Raw genomic sequence first — 19,832 nt, 5'->3', positions numbered from 1 at the left:
TACTCCGAATGTTGCAAACTGACCAAAACTTTATAGGTTTATAAAATATCCCATCAGAGCCAATATGTTGTATGAAATTATTTTTTACATGTAGAAATCAATACCTTGAAAAATACTTCATAAATTTTTCATTGTTTCTAAATATATGGTTTTTAGTGATTGTGATTAAGTTACTTGCTTGCCTTTTTAATTCTAATGACATCCACAGTGCTCTTACCATTTAGGAGTTGGTCTCTAAGTGCAAAGTGTAGACCTGTCAGTCTGTGGTCCTGTTACCAATAAGGTAAATCTCCTTGGTTACCCACTTTGGTTTGATTGATGGCACTGGCCATGGTTGGGGGTCAGCTGAAGCCACTGGATGCTGGCCTATGGCCATTTCTGAACCAAGGCCTTTGTTCTTGCTCCCCTTGCAAGGGCCAACTCCAAGATTATTAATTAACAAAAGAGAAACATTGGTGCTATACTGAGACAAGGGAGATGGCAGATCTCCCTTGTTTCCCCAAGAGAAAGTTAATGAAAGTAAAAATAGAAGGAAAAACCTTGCTGAGCTATAAACCAGATCTTTGGCTTTTGGGGACTGTGGGGGCACAGTATTGTACTGAAGATCAAAGAAGTGGCACTCTACCACTGAGCTATACCCTCAGCCTTTCTTATTTTATTTTTTTGAGACAGGGCCTCACCAAGTTACTGTGGATGACCTTGAACTTGCCATCCTCCTGCCTCAGCCTCCAAGGTAGCTGGGATTGCAGGTTTGCGCCACCACACAGCTTCTTTTATCTATTTTGACATCAAAAGCCTCAAACCTTTTGCAAAAAAACCTTTCCTTGTGAGCTCACCCCTACCCCAGTTAGTGGGGCTGCTTTCTGGGCTGAATCATGTCCCTTTTGTCTTTCTCAATGATTCCTATCGTCAGACAGCTAATGTGCCGTTGAAATGAGCCTCCTCAATTCCATGTGACTCAAGAGAGCCTTTCTTTTAAAACAAAGCTTCTTATGGTGTAGGAATTTGTAAAATCGTTCAGACAAAAAAACGGTTTTTATAAAGACGGTACTTGACCTGAGCCGAGGTCACTGCAGGAGTGCCTCTCTGATTCCATGTAGAGCAAGGTGGCATCTGTGTAAGGTGGCTCCTCAGGATGAGAAGAGTGCTCCAGCCTTGCACAGCAGTCGAGAAGGGGTCACTGGCACTTACTGTTCCTTGGGTGGGTGGTTTTCAGTGAGTGTTGAGACTTACTATGACCAAATTGAAGGCTGGCTGCCAGCAACAGGAGATTTATAATTTACCATATCTCACAAACGATCAAGGAACACAAATGAATTTCAGTTGGGCAAGAAATCACTGTTTCCTTACATTTAAAACAAATCTGATCAAGACCCCCAGCCTGCCCAGCTGGCAGGATATTTGGTTTCTGCCTCCCTTCAGGTTCCCATCCCAGAATCAAACCCAAGCTCGAGCTTTTGGAAATCTGTAAAGGGAAGCCTCTCACCTCTCACATGCCAGTAAAACCCCTTCCCAGTTCACAGCTCCTGGGGTTCCCGTGGTTTTGCTATCTCCCTGCCAGCCTGGGGCTGGGATGCTCTGGTAAGTCTGGAAGCCCCTGCTCTTTATTATCCATCCCTCCTGGTCCTGCCAGCTCTGCAGGTACAGAGGAGCTGCAGGGAGGGACAAGCACCATTATTATTGGTTTAATAAGTAAGAAGGGAAGTCTTCCAGAAACACAGTTGGAGAACAGATAATCTAACAAAATCCTTCTCCAGCATCCTGCAATTTGTGGAATATAAAATTTGTAGAATATGATACTATAAAGACAAAATTAAAATAGACAATAATCATATCACCTTGAGGTTGTCCCTGAAATATTTTGGCTTCTTTTCTTGCAGGCATTTTGCAGCATATGTATGTGCTCATTTGCAGGTATCTGCAATAATAATAATAATAATAATAATAGTTAACACTAACATAGCACTTCCTGTGTACTCTGTATTCTCTAGGGGTTTTAGGTATATTAATTCATGTAATACCCCATAAGGTAGCAGAGCTGTTATCCCCACTTTATTTATTTATTTTTTTTGGAGGGGGGTTACCTGGGATTGAACTCAGGGGCACTCGGCCACTAAGCCACATCCCCAGCCTTATTTTGTATTTTACTTAGAGACAGGGTCTCACTGACTTGCTTAGCACCTCGATTTTGCTGAAGCTGGATTTGAACTTGTGATCCTCCTACCTCAGCCTCTCGAGCTGCTGAGATTATAGGCATGCACCACCACACCCGGCTGTCATCCCTACTTCATAGATGAGGAAATTGAGACATGGAGTAGTCAGTCACCCAAACTACCACAGCTAGGAAGAGCTGGACCCAGGATAGGAAGCTGAGCAGTGTGGCTGCAGAGAGCAGGCTCTGAATTGTCACACTCCCAGTGCCTGGGTGGGTAGAGAGAGAATACATGCAGGTAGATAGGGAAAGAATGTAACATGTGTCATTGTTATGTTGCACTTAATATTTTGTTAGCATATTCCCGTATCTTTGAATATTCTTTGAAAGTATGATTTATGATACCTCTATAACATTCATTTCTGTTAACTCACCACAAGATATTTAATGTCTCTTTTTGGTGGACCCCTACATTTGTCTCCACATGCTTCTCTCGAAGGCTTTTTAATTATTTAGGAAATGCTGTGCTGTTCAAGAACACAAAAGTCCCCTGGAGTTGATCTGCCCTGAAAAGTCATAGCACAGCAAATGTGGAACAGCTGTCTAAGTCTCAAAAGTCAAGGATGGCTCCTGGGAATCCATACTATAGGAGCAGGAACTCGAAGATATATGTATTGAAATATATATGGTAGCATTATTTAACAGTAAAAATATCAAAAATAACCAAAATGCTCCAAAATATGGGAAAGATTAAATGAGTACATCTGTTGGCACCATATAGCCATTAAAAATGATGATTTTGAGTAAAAATGAATGATATGGAAAATGGTCAAAATGTAATTTTTAAAAGAGAGATTCAAGATTAACATTAAAATGTTAATATTACTTACACAGAATGGCATGATTATGGATTAATTTTATTTTCTTCTGTGTATCTTTTCCCAACTCTCTAAGCATAATTTCCTATAACTTTTACCAGGAAACAAAGCAGCAATATTATATAAAAATTGGAACTATAGACTCTAAGAGATACAAAGTCATATAACCTTATCATGGAGGCTTAAAGTTGATAAGGCCTATGCAGCATTGTTGAGAGTAGCTGTAAGAACGTTGTTGTGCACAATTAGTGAGAGGAAAACATAGTATGTATAAAACATCATGGAAGGTGTTTGGGCTGTATCTATTAAACTGAATATATTTATTCTACTCTTGGAAATTTATCCCACCAATACACATGCTAAAAGTAGTTTCGTCACCTCAGCTTTTTTTCATAATTGAAACAACAGAAATGACCACCAGGTGAATGTTAATCGTGCTGATCCCCAGGCAACCATGCAGGGCCCATGCACACGTGTTCGAGAGAGTGAGGCAGATCTGTAAGTGCTCATATGAAGAGAGGCCTAAGATATCTTCTTGGCAGATGTCACATTACAAAATGATGTATGCAGTATGATTTTATATGTGATTATATTTCCGTACATACAAGGAAGTTTTGCTGGGAACCTTATCACTGAGATTCCAGAGAAACAAGATTGTTCTTACTTTTTTCTACTCTACACTCTTGTTAAATATTTTAAATGGGGGTATTTAATGTGAATTTAAAAAGAGCTGTTATATTATCTTGACATGGAAGAGACTCTTAAGGGTCTTTTGTGCTTATTTTGTATCCATTTGTGCGCTGGTAACCAGTCAGGGAGGTGATCTATCCTCCTCTTCCTGACAAAAAAGAGCATTTCAGTTGCAGAGGAACAGAATGAGCTTCAATTATTGAAACTGGGAAATACAAATGCAAAAGCCAGAATACATTAAAGGTTCCTTTAGTTTGTCACTCCAGATCAGGTAGCTCTGCATTGAGACCAATCAGAAGGACACTTGGGAAATAGAAGATCAGAGAATGACATGCAACAGCGGAATCTCCTCGCAACATTGGAAACCAGTATAGCATGGCACAGTGCAAGAATCCTGAAGTTTGGGCCCAGAAGACCTTTGCCAATTTCTAGCTGTATAACTTTGAGCAAGTTAGTTAATATCGCTTAGGCACTTTTCTTGCTAGTACACAATGTTTGGGAAGAATCAAGTTAAATAATAGATGAGGAGAGATTGGTTTTAGGCAGTTGGCATTTAATTAATTATACCCACTGTGTTCTTTCCCTTATTATTAATATTACCAGTGAACTATATCTGGTATAGCAAGCAAATGTCTGTTTTCCTTAACTGGATGGAATATCCCTCATTTTGTTTTGTTCACACATTTGCCAGCTCTTTGTAACTGAAGAAATTAGTCTGCAGGCAGATGTAGGCCAATACCAACAGATTGCTGCCAACAAGTGGAACAAATTATTTAAGAATTGGGTACATCCACTAACAGCGCATTCCAGAAGTATGCTGCATCTCTGTCTGGGTCTCCATGTGGATAGATACAAGAGGTGTCTTTTTCCCCTTTTTATCTTTGAGCAAGTGTTCAGTTTTCTGAAATATGTTGCAAGGGAAATAGTAGCTGATTTCAAAATCTTTAGAGCAGTTATGACTGGTGTCTAAAATCAGTACAGATTCCTTCCCCACCCCTTATTCACAGACTCAAATGTATCTTTCACTTACTCTCTAAGATACTGAAATTCCTATTCCTGAACACTGCTTTTTGGTTTACAATGCAAAGAGATGAATTTTAGGCCCTCTATCTCTTCTGGAGGACTGGAGGCAACCCCACCAGGCCCTTCACAGTGCTGGGGGTTCCCATAGACCACAGGGGCTGAGACGTAATTTCATGTCCTGCTCTACATTTCAAGGACAATGTATTTTCAGATCCTGCTCTCAACCTGACCCTCCTTTTAAAAATGCACCTTGGCTCATGATCACAAAGTGCGCTCAGCAATCTCTTAGGGCAGCAGCAGAATTCTGTTAGCACTCTGTAAAGCCAGGTGGGGGTGATACCTCGTCTCAAACTGTCCATGGTAGTTCTGCTGGAATTACACACACACACACACACACACACACACACACATGCATGCACACATGTATGCCCAGATGTGCTTACTCCCACCATAAAATGTTGGAAAGATCATCAACATTTTTTTTTCAATTTCAAAAGCTTTTTCTGGCCCTTCTTACTAGCATGTTCCATAAGCCACAACTCCAGCCCCATAACTTTTTAAGAAAAAAAAAATAGTGGAAAACAAACCAATAGCTATTACATGGCTGTGTGCCTCTCTATTCCCCCATTTTTATAAAAATGGCTTGAGATAAAATTTACACACCATAGTTTAACCATTTGGTGTGCACAATTGTTTTTGATATATTGCATTATTGTTTGTTTTAACAGTGGTAAAATGTATGTGACGCTAATATTTCTATTTTAATCATTTTTGAGTGTATAATTTGGCACTAACTACATTCACAATATTTTGAAACCATTGCCACTATTTCCAGAATTTTTTTTTTAATTATACCAAATAGGAACTATCCTCTCCCCTCTGGTAACCTCTTAGAGATTATCTGCTTTCTGTCTCTATGAATTTATCGATTCTAGGTACTGCATATGAGTGAATCATACATAGCTGTTTATTTCACTCAACATAATGTTTTTTTAATTTATAAGTGGATATAATACCTTTATTTTATTTATTTTTATGTGGTGCTGAGGATGGAACCCAGGGCCTCACATGTGCTAGGCAAGTGCTCTACCACTGAGCCCCAGCCCCAGCCCCAGCTCAGCTTAATGATTTGAAGGTTCATCTATGTCATAGTGGGCACCAGAGCTCTCATTCCTGTTTATGGCTGAATAATATTTCATTTACACACATGCCAGATTTTGTTTATCCAGTTGTCCTTGCTAGATTCTTGGATTGTTACCACCTTTTGCTTCTTGGTTGTTATGCAGTTCAAATCCTTGTTTTCAATTTTTTTTTAAATATAACTAGAAATGGAATGGCTGGATCATAAGGGAGTTCTATATTAAGCATTTTGAAAAGTGTGTATTTGAGAGTAACTCCCCTAATCATCTCATACACGCGATTGCATCTTGTTGTCGTAGCAGTTTTTTGTTCATTCATTCTTATTCAGACATTCAACAAAAATTTGTAAGGGTCTATTACGTGCTGGGCACCATTCTGGACACTGGGGATTCTGTAATAAACAGAACTAGTAAAGTCATACCTTCTCATAGATCTTAAGTAATAGTGATACTGGCAGAAATTAAAGAAATAAATATTAGTAGAATGTTGGCTAGAATAAATGCCATTGAGGCATAAAAAAATGCCGAGTGAGTTGGGCGCAGTGGCGCATGCCTGTAATCCCAGCAGCTCAGGAGACTGAGGCAGGAGGATCACAAATTCAAAGACAGACTCAGCAATTTAGTGAGGCCCTCAGCAACTTAGTGAGATACTGTCTCTAAATAAAACTTAAAAAAAAAAAAAAAACCACAGTCTAGGGATGTAGCCCAGTGGTTGAGGGCCCTGGGTTCAATCTGGGTTCAATCTGGTACCAAAACAAAAAAGACAGCAGGGTGAGGAAATAGAGTATTAGGGGGGTGGTGGGATTCTATTTAGATGGAATTGAAAGGGAAGAGTGCTGAAAAACTGACACTTGAACTGAGAAATGAAAGAATCAAAGGAGCAGGTCATCAGGCGATCTTCAGGAAACCATTCTGGAGAGTGACAAAAGTGATGCAAAGATCCTGAGGCAGGTCCAGGTGGGTGTGGTGATGAGAGAGCCAGAAGATCAGAGGGCTGCAGGAGTGAGAAGGAGAGGGGAAGGGGAGGCTGGGGTCTTGTTATATTGTCATGGGAAGCCACTGGAGAGTTTGAGCAAGGCATAGAATGTAGTCAGTTATTCTCCCTATTCATAGGAAAACAAGGTGAGAGAGAGAGGACTTAAATGATTTACCAAAGTTGCAGCTGCTAAGTAGCAGGTCAAGATGCAGCATGGGCAGACGCACACTCTTCCTCCTATGTGTCTATCTGGTCCTATCAGCATCTGGCTGGCTGTTGTTGCTATACTATGCTGTAGAAAGGCTCTGCACCATGCACTATCCATCCCTAGGACCAATTCTCAGCTCCCCAGACGCGGGTCTCAGCAAGCACCTTGTTTGAAGCCCCACTGCTCTCTCAACTCCCCCCTCAGGCATGATGCACTCCCCCTGCTTTGACGGGAGCAGCAGCCTGTGCTTCCAGATGCTGATGAACGCGGACAGCCTGTACACAGCCGCACACTGCGCCCTGCTCCTCAACCTGAAGCTCTCCCATGGTGACTACTACAGGAAGCGGCCGACCCTGGCACCTGGCATGATGGTGAGTGTGCGTTTCACTGTGGCTGCTCTGGCCTCCTGGCTACAAGGCTGAGCATCAGTGCCTGGAGAGGATCAGCACGGCTTGTTCTGGTCCACACCGCTCAGCCATGGTCATGCCCGTGGGCACAGATTGGCAATTTGCACCATGCTGTGAGCTACAGAGCTGCCCACAGGGAATGGTAGCCAGGGAAGAACTCTGAATCTTGCTGATGGCCCAGTAATTCTGTCAAACGTGTGTAAAACACGTTAAAAAAAAAAAAAAAACACATCAACACATTGAGATCAGAAGATGTATAGGGAATTTCCTGTAAAATGAAGATGTCCTGTTACAAACCTCTTGGTTGTATTCCAGAACATTCCCAGACCTAGCCAGAACTGAGGCTGCTGACTGCTGCTGATGAAGCAGCTCCTGTAGAGTGTGGATTGAGAAGGACACTGATTAGCTGTAGCTGGGCCCCTTAACTGAGCAAGCCACTCAGTGTTGTCCTCTGATATCAGTGTGTGAGGCTGAATCCGTGGATCTTCAGAAGGGAATCAACAGCCATTTGTTTGCTTAATACATTATGCATTCCCAAGGGTGAGTGATTATTTCATGAGGATAGTCAGACGGCTCTTAAGGTACACACGTTCCTTCGGGAAGCACATTCCATCTCTGTACTGTTGGGGCAGGGAGAAGAGGAAGCTGTCAAAGGTGGCTGTGCAGTCTGCGGCCCTCCCCCCAGCACAGTTAGAATATAAAGTGCAGCATCTTATCCTCCTGCGGGGTACCTGTCAAATGACAGCAGAAGTGAAAGGGACTACATGTAGCTGGGGACTTCTCCATCTCAGCCTCTCCCCACTTGCAGCTTCCCACCCCCAATAAAAAGCCCTGGATCAGTGGCAGGGGAGGGGGTTGACCTGAAGAGATGGCTTGGGAGCCTGTTCATTTGCAGAGGGTCACGTGTGGGTTCCTTTCAATGTGCTCACTCTGCAGAAAGAGTTCATGAAACAGGTGCAGACCAGCGGGGTGCTGATGGTCTTCTCCCAAGCCTGGATCGAGGAGCTGTACCACCAGGTGCTTGAGAGAAACATGCTTGGAGAAGCTGGCTACTGGGGCAGCCCTGAGGACAACAGCCTTCCCCTTATCACCATGCTGACCGGTGAGTGGCTCTTTCCACTCGGCAGGGTAGGAAGGCTCGTAATCAAAGTCTCTTGGAGGTAGAAGTTGTGCTTCAAGCAGACTTTGAAACAGCACCTACAAAGCTTCTCTGGTAGTCGGTGACAGTTCCAGAGAAGTGTCATGAATGCAACCTCACAAGCATTTTCTGTCCTTTTTCCATGGGGAGCCTGTAGGGCTCTCTGTGTTCTAGTAGACAGGGACTAACTGTGCCTTGGCGCAGGCTATAGGCCTCTTCAGTGGATACCTAGTACTTTCTGGGCACAAGGCCCAGAGTTACTCCAGAAAGCTCTCACATGCTAATAGAGGCCCTCTACCATTTACTGCTCCTGGGATTTGACCAGCAATATAAAACCATTGACCTTAAACCTGGCCTTGTTCCCATTTCCTATCCATGTCAGAACTCCTTCCTTCCCCTCCCAGCTCTCCCAGAATTCACAATAATTGCTAATACTCACCTGCCCTGTCTAGTTCTTTCCCTTTCAGTATCCAGAGTTTTTAATATCCTGTTCAGCTATTAGAAATTTCATATGGCAGTAAGGAGAGCAGTCTTCAGTATCATGGTGGAGCACATTTGGATTTTTTGTTTGTTGTTGCTTTTGGCAGATCTTGTTGGTCTTTCCTGACTTGGCCAAGATGTCAGTTAAAGATCAGGAAGTATCCAAGCATTTGCTCTGTTCATCAGAAGTGTTAATCAGTTAGATCTTCAGGTTTGCTCTGTATTTGTTCAGAGATGGTAGGCTGTTGTCTGATCTGAATTCTCATCTCATAGTTCCAGCTGATAGGACATGAAGGACAAATGTCCCCAGCCTTCACTATAGTGTCCTGTATCCTCATTCAGCTAAATATCTCTGTATTGGGCAGGAGCAAGGTTGTGCTGGGCAGCACAGTCCAGCTGGGAAGCTGATCTGTTGGCCAAATGGCATGTCATGTTGCCTGCAGCTGGTATTGGGGGCTCTTGTAAGTTGACAGATTTGACTATTGGCAGATGGAATCCAACAGTGAGGAATTTGGGATGTGGCACTATTGAGGAACCAGGCAGGAAGTCAAGATATATAATGAAATCTGTCCCCGTGGGGCAGAGTTCTGGTCATTGTCTGGCATTTGTAGTCTTGCTTCCAGAACAAGGATGGAGCTGGGGAGGCAAGACTGGTTCTCAAGCATTGCAGATCAAAATCACTGGACAGTTACCAGTTTGTATTTTGTTGATTACAATAGCATTCACATTCATTTGAAAAAATAATAGTCTATATCTATGAGGGACATTTATTTAGTGTATCTATAAGCAATACTTGGTTTTCATAAAATCCCTTTAATAGGGATGGAGAGTTCTGTCCAGAGCTTATAAATGTCTTGGAATTTGGATCTCCAACATGCCAACTCTAATTCTTCAATTTTCAAATACCACAGTTTCTGCCAAATAAGTCTGTGAAACTGTTACCTGAGGCTTAATAAAAGGGGTCATTCAGTAAATGTAGAATGAGCAACAGACCATTCACAGTGGCCGTATTCATCAAACATCATTAATCAGTCACTCCTTTATAATGGAACAGTAAGTTCAATTGCTACATCCAGAGAAAAGTTATTTAGCTTCAGATTAATGGTAGAAAAATAGTCTTTTCACAAGAACTTGACAAAACAAGATTTCATGAATCTTAGCAGTAAATTCCAGATGTGAAGCAGCATTTTACCTACAGTTTAGAAGCTTCTGTCTGATTGCTTCATTGTGTACAAGAAGCATCAGCAGCAATATGATCACCAACATGGCACTGAGTGGACGTTCCTGGTGCCACGTCAAAGCCTTCTATAGCATTGTAAAGTTTAGTGCTTAAATAAACTTTGCCTACTCCAATACTCCTTTATCTACCATATGGGAAAATCTGTAACTTAGATTTATGGCAATATTTGGCAAATGCCTTTAGGCTATTTTATCAAAAGTCAAAATAATTTCAGGGGAACTATCCTGTTCTCACTTCAGCAACCCTAGAGATTCCTCCTCCTACCTTTATTAATTTTTATTTTTATTTTCCAACATGTTGCCCAGGAGCCTTAGGGATTCTTAAATTTTTGTAAGAATCAAAGATACAGTGAAGCAATTCTAAAACACCATGCAAAGAAGTTTCATCCTCTTGGGCTGAGGCTGAAGTTTTAAACTCAGAATAAATATATACCAGCCTCCTTCCCTTTTCCATCCCCTGCCTGCATTGCATTCAACTATATTGTCACACCCAAGTACATGGTTCCACTTCTCCAATGGCTACTCTCTTTATAGTGAGAAAATTGGTGCCCAGAGAACAGAGTGCTTAGCATGGCTACAAGGCTGCCTGATATAGAGCCTAGACTGAATCCCAGCTTTTCAACCCCAGGCTAATTTTCCTCCTGCCAGAATGTTAAGGAGGGTTTTGTTGAGCCAATGGTGTATGGGAGTTTGTTTTAACAAAAATTTATACAAAGTAATTCAGGATCCTGTATGGAACCGGAGTATGCTGTCATGGAAAGAGGCTTTATTGAGAGTTAAAAAACATAAATACTAAGTCTGATTCCTTCCTTTACCAGCTTCATGGTCATGGGCTGTTTAGCAACTTTAAGAATTAAAGTTGAATGGAAGAGATGGAATAGCAGGGAGATGGAATCACAGCTGCTGGAGTGTAGCTCAGACTTGCCCAGCATGCGTGAGGCCCTGGGTTTGATTCTCCAGTACTTCCAGAGGAAGAGTAATTATAATTTGTGATGATACTTTTTTAAAAATGAAAAATATAATCCTAGCCCTGCTTACTTTCTTTGAGTTGTTTGGACAATGAAATGAAAACAAAAAATGTTAGGTGAAAACAGTTTGAAAATTGGGAGGTATTATTATCTCTGCACTATTATTGTGCTTGACAATTAGAGTAAACAATTATCTGATCAAAGAGGCTGATTCTCTATTAATTCTGATGAGGAAGCTCTGAAAGAAAAATCCATGTTAGGGTAATGTGTATACAAAAAATTTGGGGAATAATGCGCTGGTCTTGAATAAGGAGAGTATTCAAAGATCAAAATATTTAAATGAATAAATTTTCTAACAACAGAGATGGCAGAATTTAGCTTTAGTTTTTCACATACAAAAGATGCAACAGCATAACAGAAGAATCCTTTGAAAATGAAAGAAACATGGAGTGACCGAATAAAACAAAATTTACAATATTCTGATGAAAGTTGCTGTGTGCTGAGTACATAATAGATACAGTGGGTGCTTGCTGAAGAAAATGGAACATGGTGCTGGCCATTTGTCTCTGACTGGAGTGCTTTATTTAGGGAAAACCTTGCTCTCTTTCTTGGACAGATATTGATGGCTTAGAGAGCAGTGCAATCGGTGGCCAGTTGATGGCCTCAGCTTCTCCGGAGTCTCCTTTCACCCAGAGCAGGAGAATTGACGACTCCACAGTGGCAGGTAAGGACTTGGGTCTTGAGTTTATGAACATTGATACAGGCTTGTGTTACCAGCAATTATGTCATCGTGTGGTGACACAAAGGAACTGAGATTGCACCTTGGTAGCAAAAGTAACTGATGGAAGTTACTTAGCATCATCCAGCTAATGATGTAACATTTATTATTTATAAGCACAAAGTGAAACATAATGCAACCCAACCCAGTGAATTATATTTCCTATCAGAGAATTCATGCAACTCAGTATTGCAAATTGGATGGCCAGAGAACCTCAGGCTTTTTTTTTTTTTGCTAGGTGGTTGTTGTCTCTGGAAAATAACCCATACCCCTTCCTGTTCTAGGTGTGGCATTTGCTCGCTATATTCTGGTTGGCTGCTGGAAGAACTTGATTGATACGCTATCAACCCCCCTGACTGGCCGCATGGCAGGGAGCTCCAAAGGGCTGGCCTTCATTCTGGGAGCTGAAGGCATCAAAGAGCAGAACCAAAAGGAACGTGATGCCATCTGCATGAGCCTGGATGGGCTGCGGAAGGCTGCCCGGCTGAGCTGTGCCCTAGGTACTGCAGGAGTGGTGTCCCTGACCAGGGGCCTGTGGGGGGCCCTGCAGAACTCACCGGGGAAGAAGCATGTAGAAGGGGTTCTTCCAGGTGAGTGGCTGGAGGACAAGTCAGTTAAGGGTAGTGGTTTGTTTCTTCTAAAGGGGTTGCTGCTAACTGCGCCTCAGCCCTTGCCCAGATGGCCGCTGCCTCCTGTGTCCAGGAAGAAAAAGAGGAAAAAGAAGTCCAAGAACCCAGCGATGCCATAGCACAAGGTAACAGCTGAAGGGCCAGATCTGCCTGGTGCCTTGGGCGTGGTGTGTGTCCCTCTGCACATGCCCATACACCTCAGCAAACACATACACTGCAGATCTACACCACAGTCACAAGTCCCACAGGTCACAGGCCTGGGAGGTTTGAGGTGAGGGGTGTACACAGTCCTACAGAAGGTCCCTGTAGAGATGAGAGACACACTAGCCACTGGTTACCAGAAAGGTGCAGTTGGCCACTAACAGGAGCCCATGGGTCCACCTGGCTGAGCTGTTTACATCTCATGCCACTGGCTCTGGTGACTCATGGAGGTGCCCTTTGGAAGGCCTCTCAGGGTGTAGTGGGCAAAGCAGATCCATTAATTTTCTGAAGGGCAAAATCGAACAGACAGAAGCAGTCCAGAAGAGGGGACTCGGGGAGATTTCACTCCTGTCAGAGGAAAACCTGAGCTGTTTGGACTCAGAAAAGGGTTGAGTTTTATCTCATTAAAATCAGTTTGTTAATGATGCTCTGGCTGTCTAGACCTAAGGGGAGGGAATGACCTTCCCAGTAGCAGTGGAAGATAAAAGGCAGACAGCAAGCAGGAGAAAGGCAAACTGGGTCCAGATGCACCAACACCGTCACCACATACGTGAAAGTGCTAGTCACTAGAACACTTGCACACTCTTAACTGAGAAAAGCAATGTAGGTGAGTGTGCCTCAATCTCGAATAATATTTAGAGATCTACTTGAGAGCAAAGACGTTCTCACGCATCCCCAGTGTCCACTAAAACAAAGGTCTCACAGTTTTACTTACGGATTGTTCAATCCTGAGCCGCACAAAAATCCTTACATTGACAGTTCTTTAAAAGGCCACAAAACCAAAGTCCAAAATAGTCTAATTATAAATAAGTAAGAAATTAAATTTGTATTATATTTATGAGACAAGTGACGTTTTGCTAAAAATCACTTTGTTCTTTACAACAGAAATATGGTTCAGAGTCCTTTAAAGTCAACTAGCTATTTTCCTCGGTTTGGGATCATCACTGTTAACCCACCAATCTAGGGACTTGAAACCTTTATTCAAGGAAGAAACTGTGTTATTTGGTCATGCCCGCATCCTTTCTCATTAGTCATTTATAATTATCATTTTTTTTTTAGTGGAGAGGGCACCAGGGACTGAACCCAGGGGCACTCAACCACTGAACCACATCCACATTCTCATCCCTATTTTGTATTTTTTATTTACAGACAGGGTCTCACTGAGGTGCTTAGCAACTCCCTTTTGCTGAGGCTGGCTTTGAACTTGAGATCCTCCTGTCTCAGTTTCCTGAGCCACTGGGATTACAGGCATGCGCCACCGTGCCCGACTAATCAGTTACAATTATAATAATTTGCTCTTATATATAATGTAAACTCAGGGAGTGAAATGATATGCTAATTTTCAGTTTTAAGGAAGTCTCCCTGGCGATCAGAATGTGCACACATAGTTGATTATGAGATGACCACTGCAAAGAAAGTATAACATTAAACACTCTCAGAACTTCCAGACTGCCAGGAATTCCTCTACAATACCAATCTGAGTACAGGGGAGGGTAAAAGCTCTGGGCACAGATGGCTTTAGCTGGCGTTGGCATATGAAGCCCATCCACACTGCTATGCCTGAATCAGAGTTATGGGGCCTGGAGGATATACACCTACCAGCTCAGGATCTGTCTGACTTCAGAGCCAGAGCTGGGGTCTCCAGTTTGAATGGGGCCTGTCTGAGGGGTTGTTGGCATGAACCGTGGGGATAGGCCAGAGAAGCATTCACTGCCAGTGACGTCTCATTTCCCTTTCGCCCTTGCATGAAGACACATTCTTTCATTCCCATCTTTTCTCTCTCCCTTTCTGTCTCCCTCGTTCAGACTGTTATTTTAATAATGTCTTTCTGACACAGTGAAACTAAAAGTGGAGCAGAAACTGGAGCAGATGGGGAAGGTGCAGGGGGTGTGGCTGCACACAGCCCACGTCTTGTGCATGGATGCCATCCTCAGCGTAGGCCTGGAAATGGGAAGCCACAACCCGGACTGCTGGCCACACGTGTTCAGGTGCATGACGGGATCCTCACCCCTGCCCATGGCACCAGCCCTGCCTTGGGAGGCCCCGGGGGTGGTGGGGAGCATAGACTCAAGGGACTCCCTGCTCTTACGTGGATTAGGATCACTCACAGAGTTTGAGTACACTCCAGATGAGAGATAAAAAGAGAAGGGAGATATAAAGGCCCTACTGAAAGTGTGTTTTGGAGAATGGAGGGACAGAACTGAATTTAGGGAATTGTGATTTATCTATTGACATTGCCAGGAGAGGCAGGTGTGTTATACCAAGGAGGAAAAGTTAATTTCTTAAGTAAAGGATGGAGGTAAGCTAAGTGAATAGTATGCAAAGGTAAAAACGGTCTTGGCTATAATACAACATGTTTACCTATGTCCTCTTTACTGAAAGAAGGATTTTGAATAGATGCATGTTTATATAAAGTACCTAATTAAAGACGCCTACTTTAATTCAAGTAAAGGAAAACTAGAATAGTACTTCTGTGCCAAAGACAGTTCAAAAACTTGCCTTTGAACTTTGTAGTATCAAAGTGAAAACGAACCCCCATCAATTACATAGTGCAGAGTCCTGTAAGGTGAAAAGCACAGAGTCCAGGTCCTCCCATGACCAACACAAAAAGCACCTCTCCCTACACTGTGGCTTCAGGGAAGACCCAGTTCAATGGCAGGAGTACCATTCACCAAACAGGCAAGGGACAGGTGTCTGACTGTGCCTTGTTATTCCCTGGAGCAGAGGCCTTGAGACCTCACCAAGTGGCAAGTGAGGCAGGAACATCAGGGCAACAGCCCAGAGACCAGCCAGATTTGGGTTCAGTTTGACAGCACCAAAGCAAACATAGCCACAGGTGTTTGTTGAATTTCAAAGGGGAAAGCACACAGAATAATGAAGGGTTGAAAAACCCAGCCAGCTTGAGAGGAAGGTATGAAAGGACTAGGATAAATCAGCCTGAGGCAAGACAGGCTTCAGTATACAGGGTGGTGATGACTGACAGGGAAAAAGTTCAGACAGCACCGAGCAGTATGTATAGAATCAAAAAAAATCTGATTGCTAACAATCCCATGGATTAACCAGGGTGCCCTTCCCCAGTAACTGGATTGTTCTGAGATGAGAGACCTCTTTCTTACAAAGCATCTGAGTCCCAAGTTCAACTGGAAACAGAAACTGGCAGTTGCACATATTGTTAGTCTGCTCTGTGTTTGGCATGTTCGGGGACTGTCCCAAGTCCCCATACCTCACACCCACAATGAGGTAGGTGGAGCTTATCAGGACCAGGCAGGACTTGACTGGGTGGAACCCCCTTGTGGTAGGAGGGCCTGTCCATCATGTGCTAGTTGTAGGATCCCATAGTAAGGAAACACTTCCCAACTCCTAATCAGAACACTGTATAGGGGGGAAAGGGTCCCTGGGAGAAACTAGCTCAAATGGCCAGAGTCTAGATACACCAGTGAGCTGGGAAGGATAAAGTGGGTGAGGTGGGCTGCTTTGCCCTTCTTTCTCCCAGACAGGGTGATGACTGAGAGAATCTGAGGAACCCCTCACCCATTTGAAGCCTGTATGATCCAACTAAAAAAAAAAAATGTATAGGTATGGGCATGGATAGATATTTATAGGTACATAGTAAGGAAATGGGAGAGAAGGAAGAAAGGGCGGACTATGAGTCGGGAGGAGGTGGGGTGGACTGCAGAGCTGGTTTAATTTCCTTTGTATTTCACTGTGGGGTGGACGTGTGATGGCTGGTTGGGCCGCGGCACCTAAGAGCTGCTTGTCTTTGGCTCTCTCCAGGGTGTGTGAGTACGTGGGCACGTTGGAGCACACCCACTTCAGGGACGGCACCTCACAGCCCCCTCTGACCATCAGCCAGCCCCAGAAGGCATCGGGGGGCTCTGGACTCCTGGGGGACCTTGAGAGTGAGGGTCCCTCCCAGGAGCAGAGCCTGGAGCAGGGGCCTTCCCTGAGCACGGCCTCTGTGGTCCAGCCCCTCTCCATCCAAGAGCTGGTCCGGGAAGGCAGCCGGGGCCGGGCCTCTGATTTCCGCGGTGGCAGCCTCATGAGCGGGAGCAGTGCGGCCAAGGTGGTCCTCAGCCTCTCCACCCAGGCTGACAGGTGTGTGCCCCCATCCCACACCCCCCAAGGAGGAGGCCCACATCTATCTGATTGGTCTCAGAATTGGCCCAGGGACAACTTGACTTGTTAGCCAGTCCTTTAAATCCATTTCAGTATTTTTCAAGCACTTCTGTCTCACCACACCCCATCCTCAGAAGGACTTAATTTCTAATGACTGTGTTCAGGGGGGGAGGCAGGCTACCTGCAGTTCAGCTGGCATCTTGGGCAGCTTCACCTCCTGGGCCCTGATTTCCTCATTAGTAAAATAGGAAAGTAACTTTCCCACAGGGCAATTGTGAGGTTAAGTTCAACAGTACACCTAACAGCACCTAGAACAGAGCTTGGTGAACAGTAAAAATCCATTGTTTTTGTGATTCTTACTATTCACAAAATCCCACTCCCAGGAACACATGTTATTGGTTGATGCACAACAACTATGTTAAGGGAAAATCAACAATGGCCCCAACTGGTTGGTGACACTTCCTGATGCTGAAAGTGCTTTTGATCACACATGGTACACCTCACCTAACTCCTGGGCATGTGGTCATCATGCCCCACGCTTCCTAGAACTGGTACCATGAAGCTTATTTAGAGAGGACACACAGAAAGGGGCTGGGAAAGTGGACAGAGTATTCCCTGGTCTGGAGCTTAGACAGCCCTGACTTTGACACTGACCTGCCTGGTCACACCTATAGTTGCACTGAGACTTAGTTTCTCCACTGATTCATATAATATCCATATGTACAACCAGTACATTCATTTCAACTCAACAAGTTGACCATGAAAGTGTTTTGGAGTCTGGGAAGTAATAAGCAGATGTCAGGTAGGGTTATAATGTACCCGTTTTCTTACTAGGACGGGGGACAAGGAATGGTTGATGGCACCCAGAAGCCAATGGCATCAAATTGGAATTACAAAACAGTCATCAAAATGTGTTAGTTTCAATAATTTGTAAATATTTAATCTACCAGTTTTCATCTTAAACCTTATTTTACTCCTTGAAAAAGGCTCAGGACTCCATTTCTATTAATGATACTCCCCTCAAGCAGCACATGGCATCCCACAGGGCCAGCTGCCCTCTGGTATCCCCACAGCGGTGGGAGGGGGGGACCCAAGAGCAACAGCAGGCTGGCTTGCTCCCTCCTCTCTGTGGCTGCATGAAACTAAGGTTTGATCTTTACACTCTTCATTCCAAAGATCCAGGGATCCTTCCCCAGTTTTTGTGCTTCCCTCCTCCCTCCTAAGTCCTTCTGCTAGAAATGTCTGTCTCCAACTGAGTGGAAAACAAGAACAACTGGCTAGGAAGTTCATGACCAGGGAGCATTCTGTGTGTGTGGTATGGGCTGGGGATGGAACCCAGCACCTTACGCAAGCCAAGCGCTCCCCTGAGCACTACCATTGAGTTCCACCCAGTCCTGGGGAACACGCTTTCTTCCAAAAGACACTTGAGCTCCCTTATAGCTCTGGGTGTATAGCCTTAATCCAGTGTTATACTCATCAATTATAGGCAAACAGAAGCCTCTTGGTTAATTTACTGAGTTTTAAAATATATATAGCGATGGAATTGAAGCTAATACAGAGAATTCCACCCTCGATTACTTAATTACCTTGAATATACAAGGTTTTTTTTTATGTGCTTTGTACAGTTTGGATCCTCATCCCATGGTTAGCACAAATTTGTGCATAGTAGTAGCAGATAAAATAATACCATACGTTTGTCTACAGTGTTTTCCAGCATTTTCATTAATCACTTCAAGAAAATTACCATAATCATTCTGTCATAAAGACCTTGATGAATTGTTCGCAAATTAACAGATGTCCTCTGTTTGCACCCAGGCTCTTTGAAGATGCTACAGATAAGCTGAACCTAATGGCTTTGGGAGGTTTCCTTTACCAGCTGAAGAAAGCATCCCAGTCCCAGCTTTTTCATTCTGTTACTGATACAGTCGATTACTCTCTGGCAATGCCAGGTAATTCTTTCCCAGAAGGAATTGTGCCGGGAAGTGAGCAGGAAACATCCCAGGTCTCTGATGCCAGCAGCACGCCTAAGATTCAAATCCACGTTTCCTTCTCACAAGGTCATGCTAGGGAAGTTCAAGTGCAAGCTTCTCTTTCAGTTTTGAGGCACAACATGAAAAGGGTGATACATTCTGTCAATGCTGCTGCTCATGGGGGAGGCAGGCTGGGTTGTTCTGCTGAGGTTTGTGCTTGTGATGTTGAAACTGTGTGGCAGATTGCATCCCGTGGGGGTGGGGTCCCTTCTCCATATCACACAAGTTCAGACTTACCTGAGTCCAGCCAGCTTGCAGAAAGCCACTGATTTCAGAAGGGGGGATAGAAGATAAAAATGGAAGGGTTAGCAGAAGCTTGATCCTTCCCTTAGGAAACTGCTTTCAGGTTTATCTTACTAAAGATGGGTCAGTATCACTGCCTTCACAGATGAGGCCAGGTGAAGAGAAAAGGCTTCCTGAAGGGCAGCCCCGTGAAAGGAATGGAGTTGTATCAAGTTGCCCGAGTTCCAAATGAATGGCATGTTGCTCACATAATCTGTGTGCTGGGAACAGACTTTGGGTGGCGGCAGGTTGCAAAGTATAATCACTGAGGTCCCTTCCATGTTAGGAATCTGAGGTTCTGAGATATTTGGCCTCATGATGCTGACTGTAGATTTTGATTTGAGAACCACAGTCCTTTCCCCACTAGTTTTTAATAGACTTTCAAATTTTTGCTATATAAAGCCATTAAGCTTCCAGAGCATCTCTGAGTGCAGTGGTAACCCTCAAAATCTTTTGCATTAGAGACAACAGGAAGCTCTGAGCTTACAGAGAAACAGT

General features: G+C 43.7%; 1 protein-coding gene across 1 annotated transcript in view; it reads left to right on the top strand.

Annotated features, from left to right (window-relative positions):
- Positions 1-19,832, top strand: part of Arfgef3 (ARFGEF family member 3) — a 152,557-nt gene that overhangs the window by 92,013 nt on the left and 40,712 nt on the right. The window contains exons 13-20 of the mRNA XM_026391876.2: positions 7,271-7,437; positions 8,410-8,575; positions 11,915-12,022; positions 12,361-12,576; positions 12,720-12,830; positions 14,744-14,894; positions 16,681-17,001; positions 18,838-18,971. Of these exons, the coding sequence (XP_026247661.2) occupies positions 7,271-7,437; positions 8,410-8,575; positions 11,915-12,022; positions 12,361-12,576; positions 12,720-12,830; positions 14,744-14,894; positions 16,681-17,001; positions 18,838-18,971 (1,374 nt within the window). The remainder of the gene's footprint in view (positions 1-7,270; positions 7,438-8,409; positions 8,576-11,914; positions 12,023-12,360; positions 12,577-12,719; positions 12,831-14,743; positions 14,895-16,680; positions 17,002-18,837; positions 18,972-19,832) is intronic.

The sequence above is a fragment of the Urocitellus parryii genome, chromosome 8 (genome assembly GCF_045843805.1).
Source record: "Urocitellus parryii isolate mUroPar1 chromosome 8, mUroPar1.hap1, whole genome shotgun sequence".
In the NCBI taxonomy this organism is placed as follows: domain Eukaryota; kingdom Metazoa; phylum Chordata; class Mammalia; order Rodentia; family Sciuridae; genus Urocitellus; species Urocitellus parryii.
Note: the sequence above shows the minus strand (reverse complement) of the source record. Positions and strands in the feature narration are given on the sequence as shown.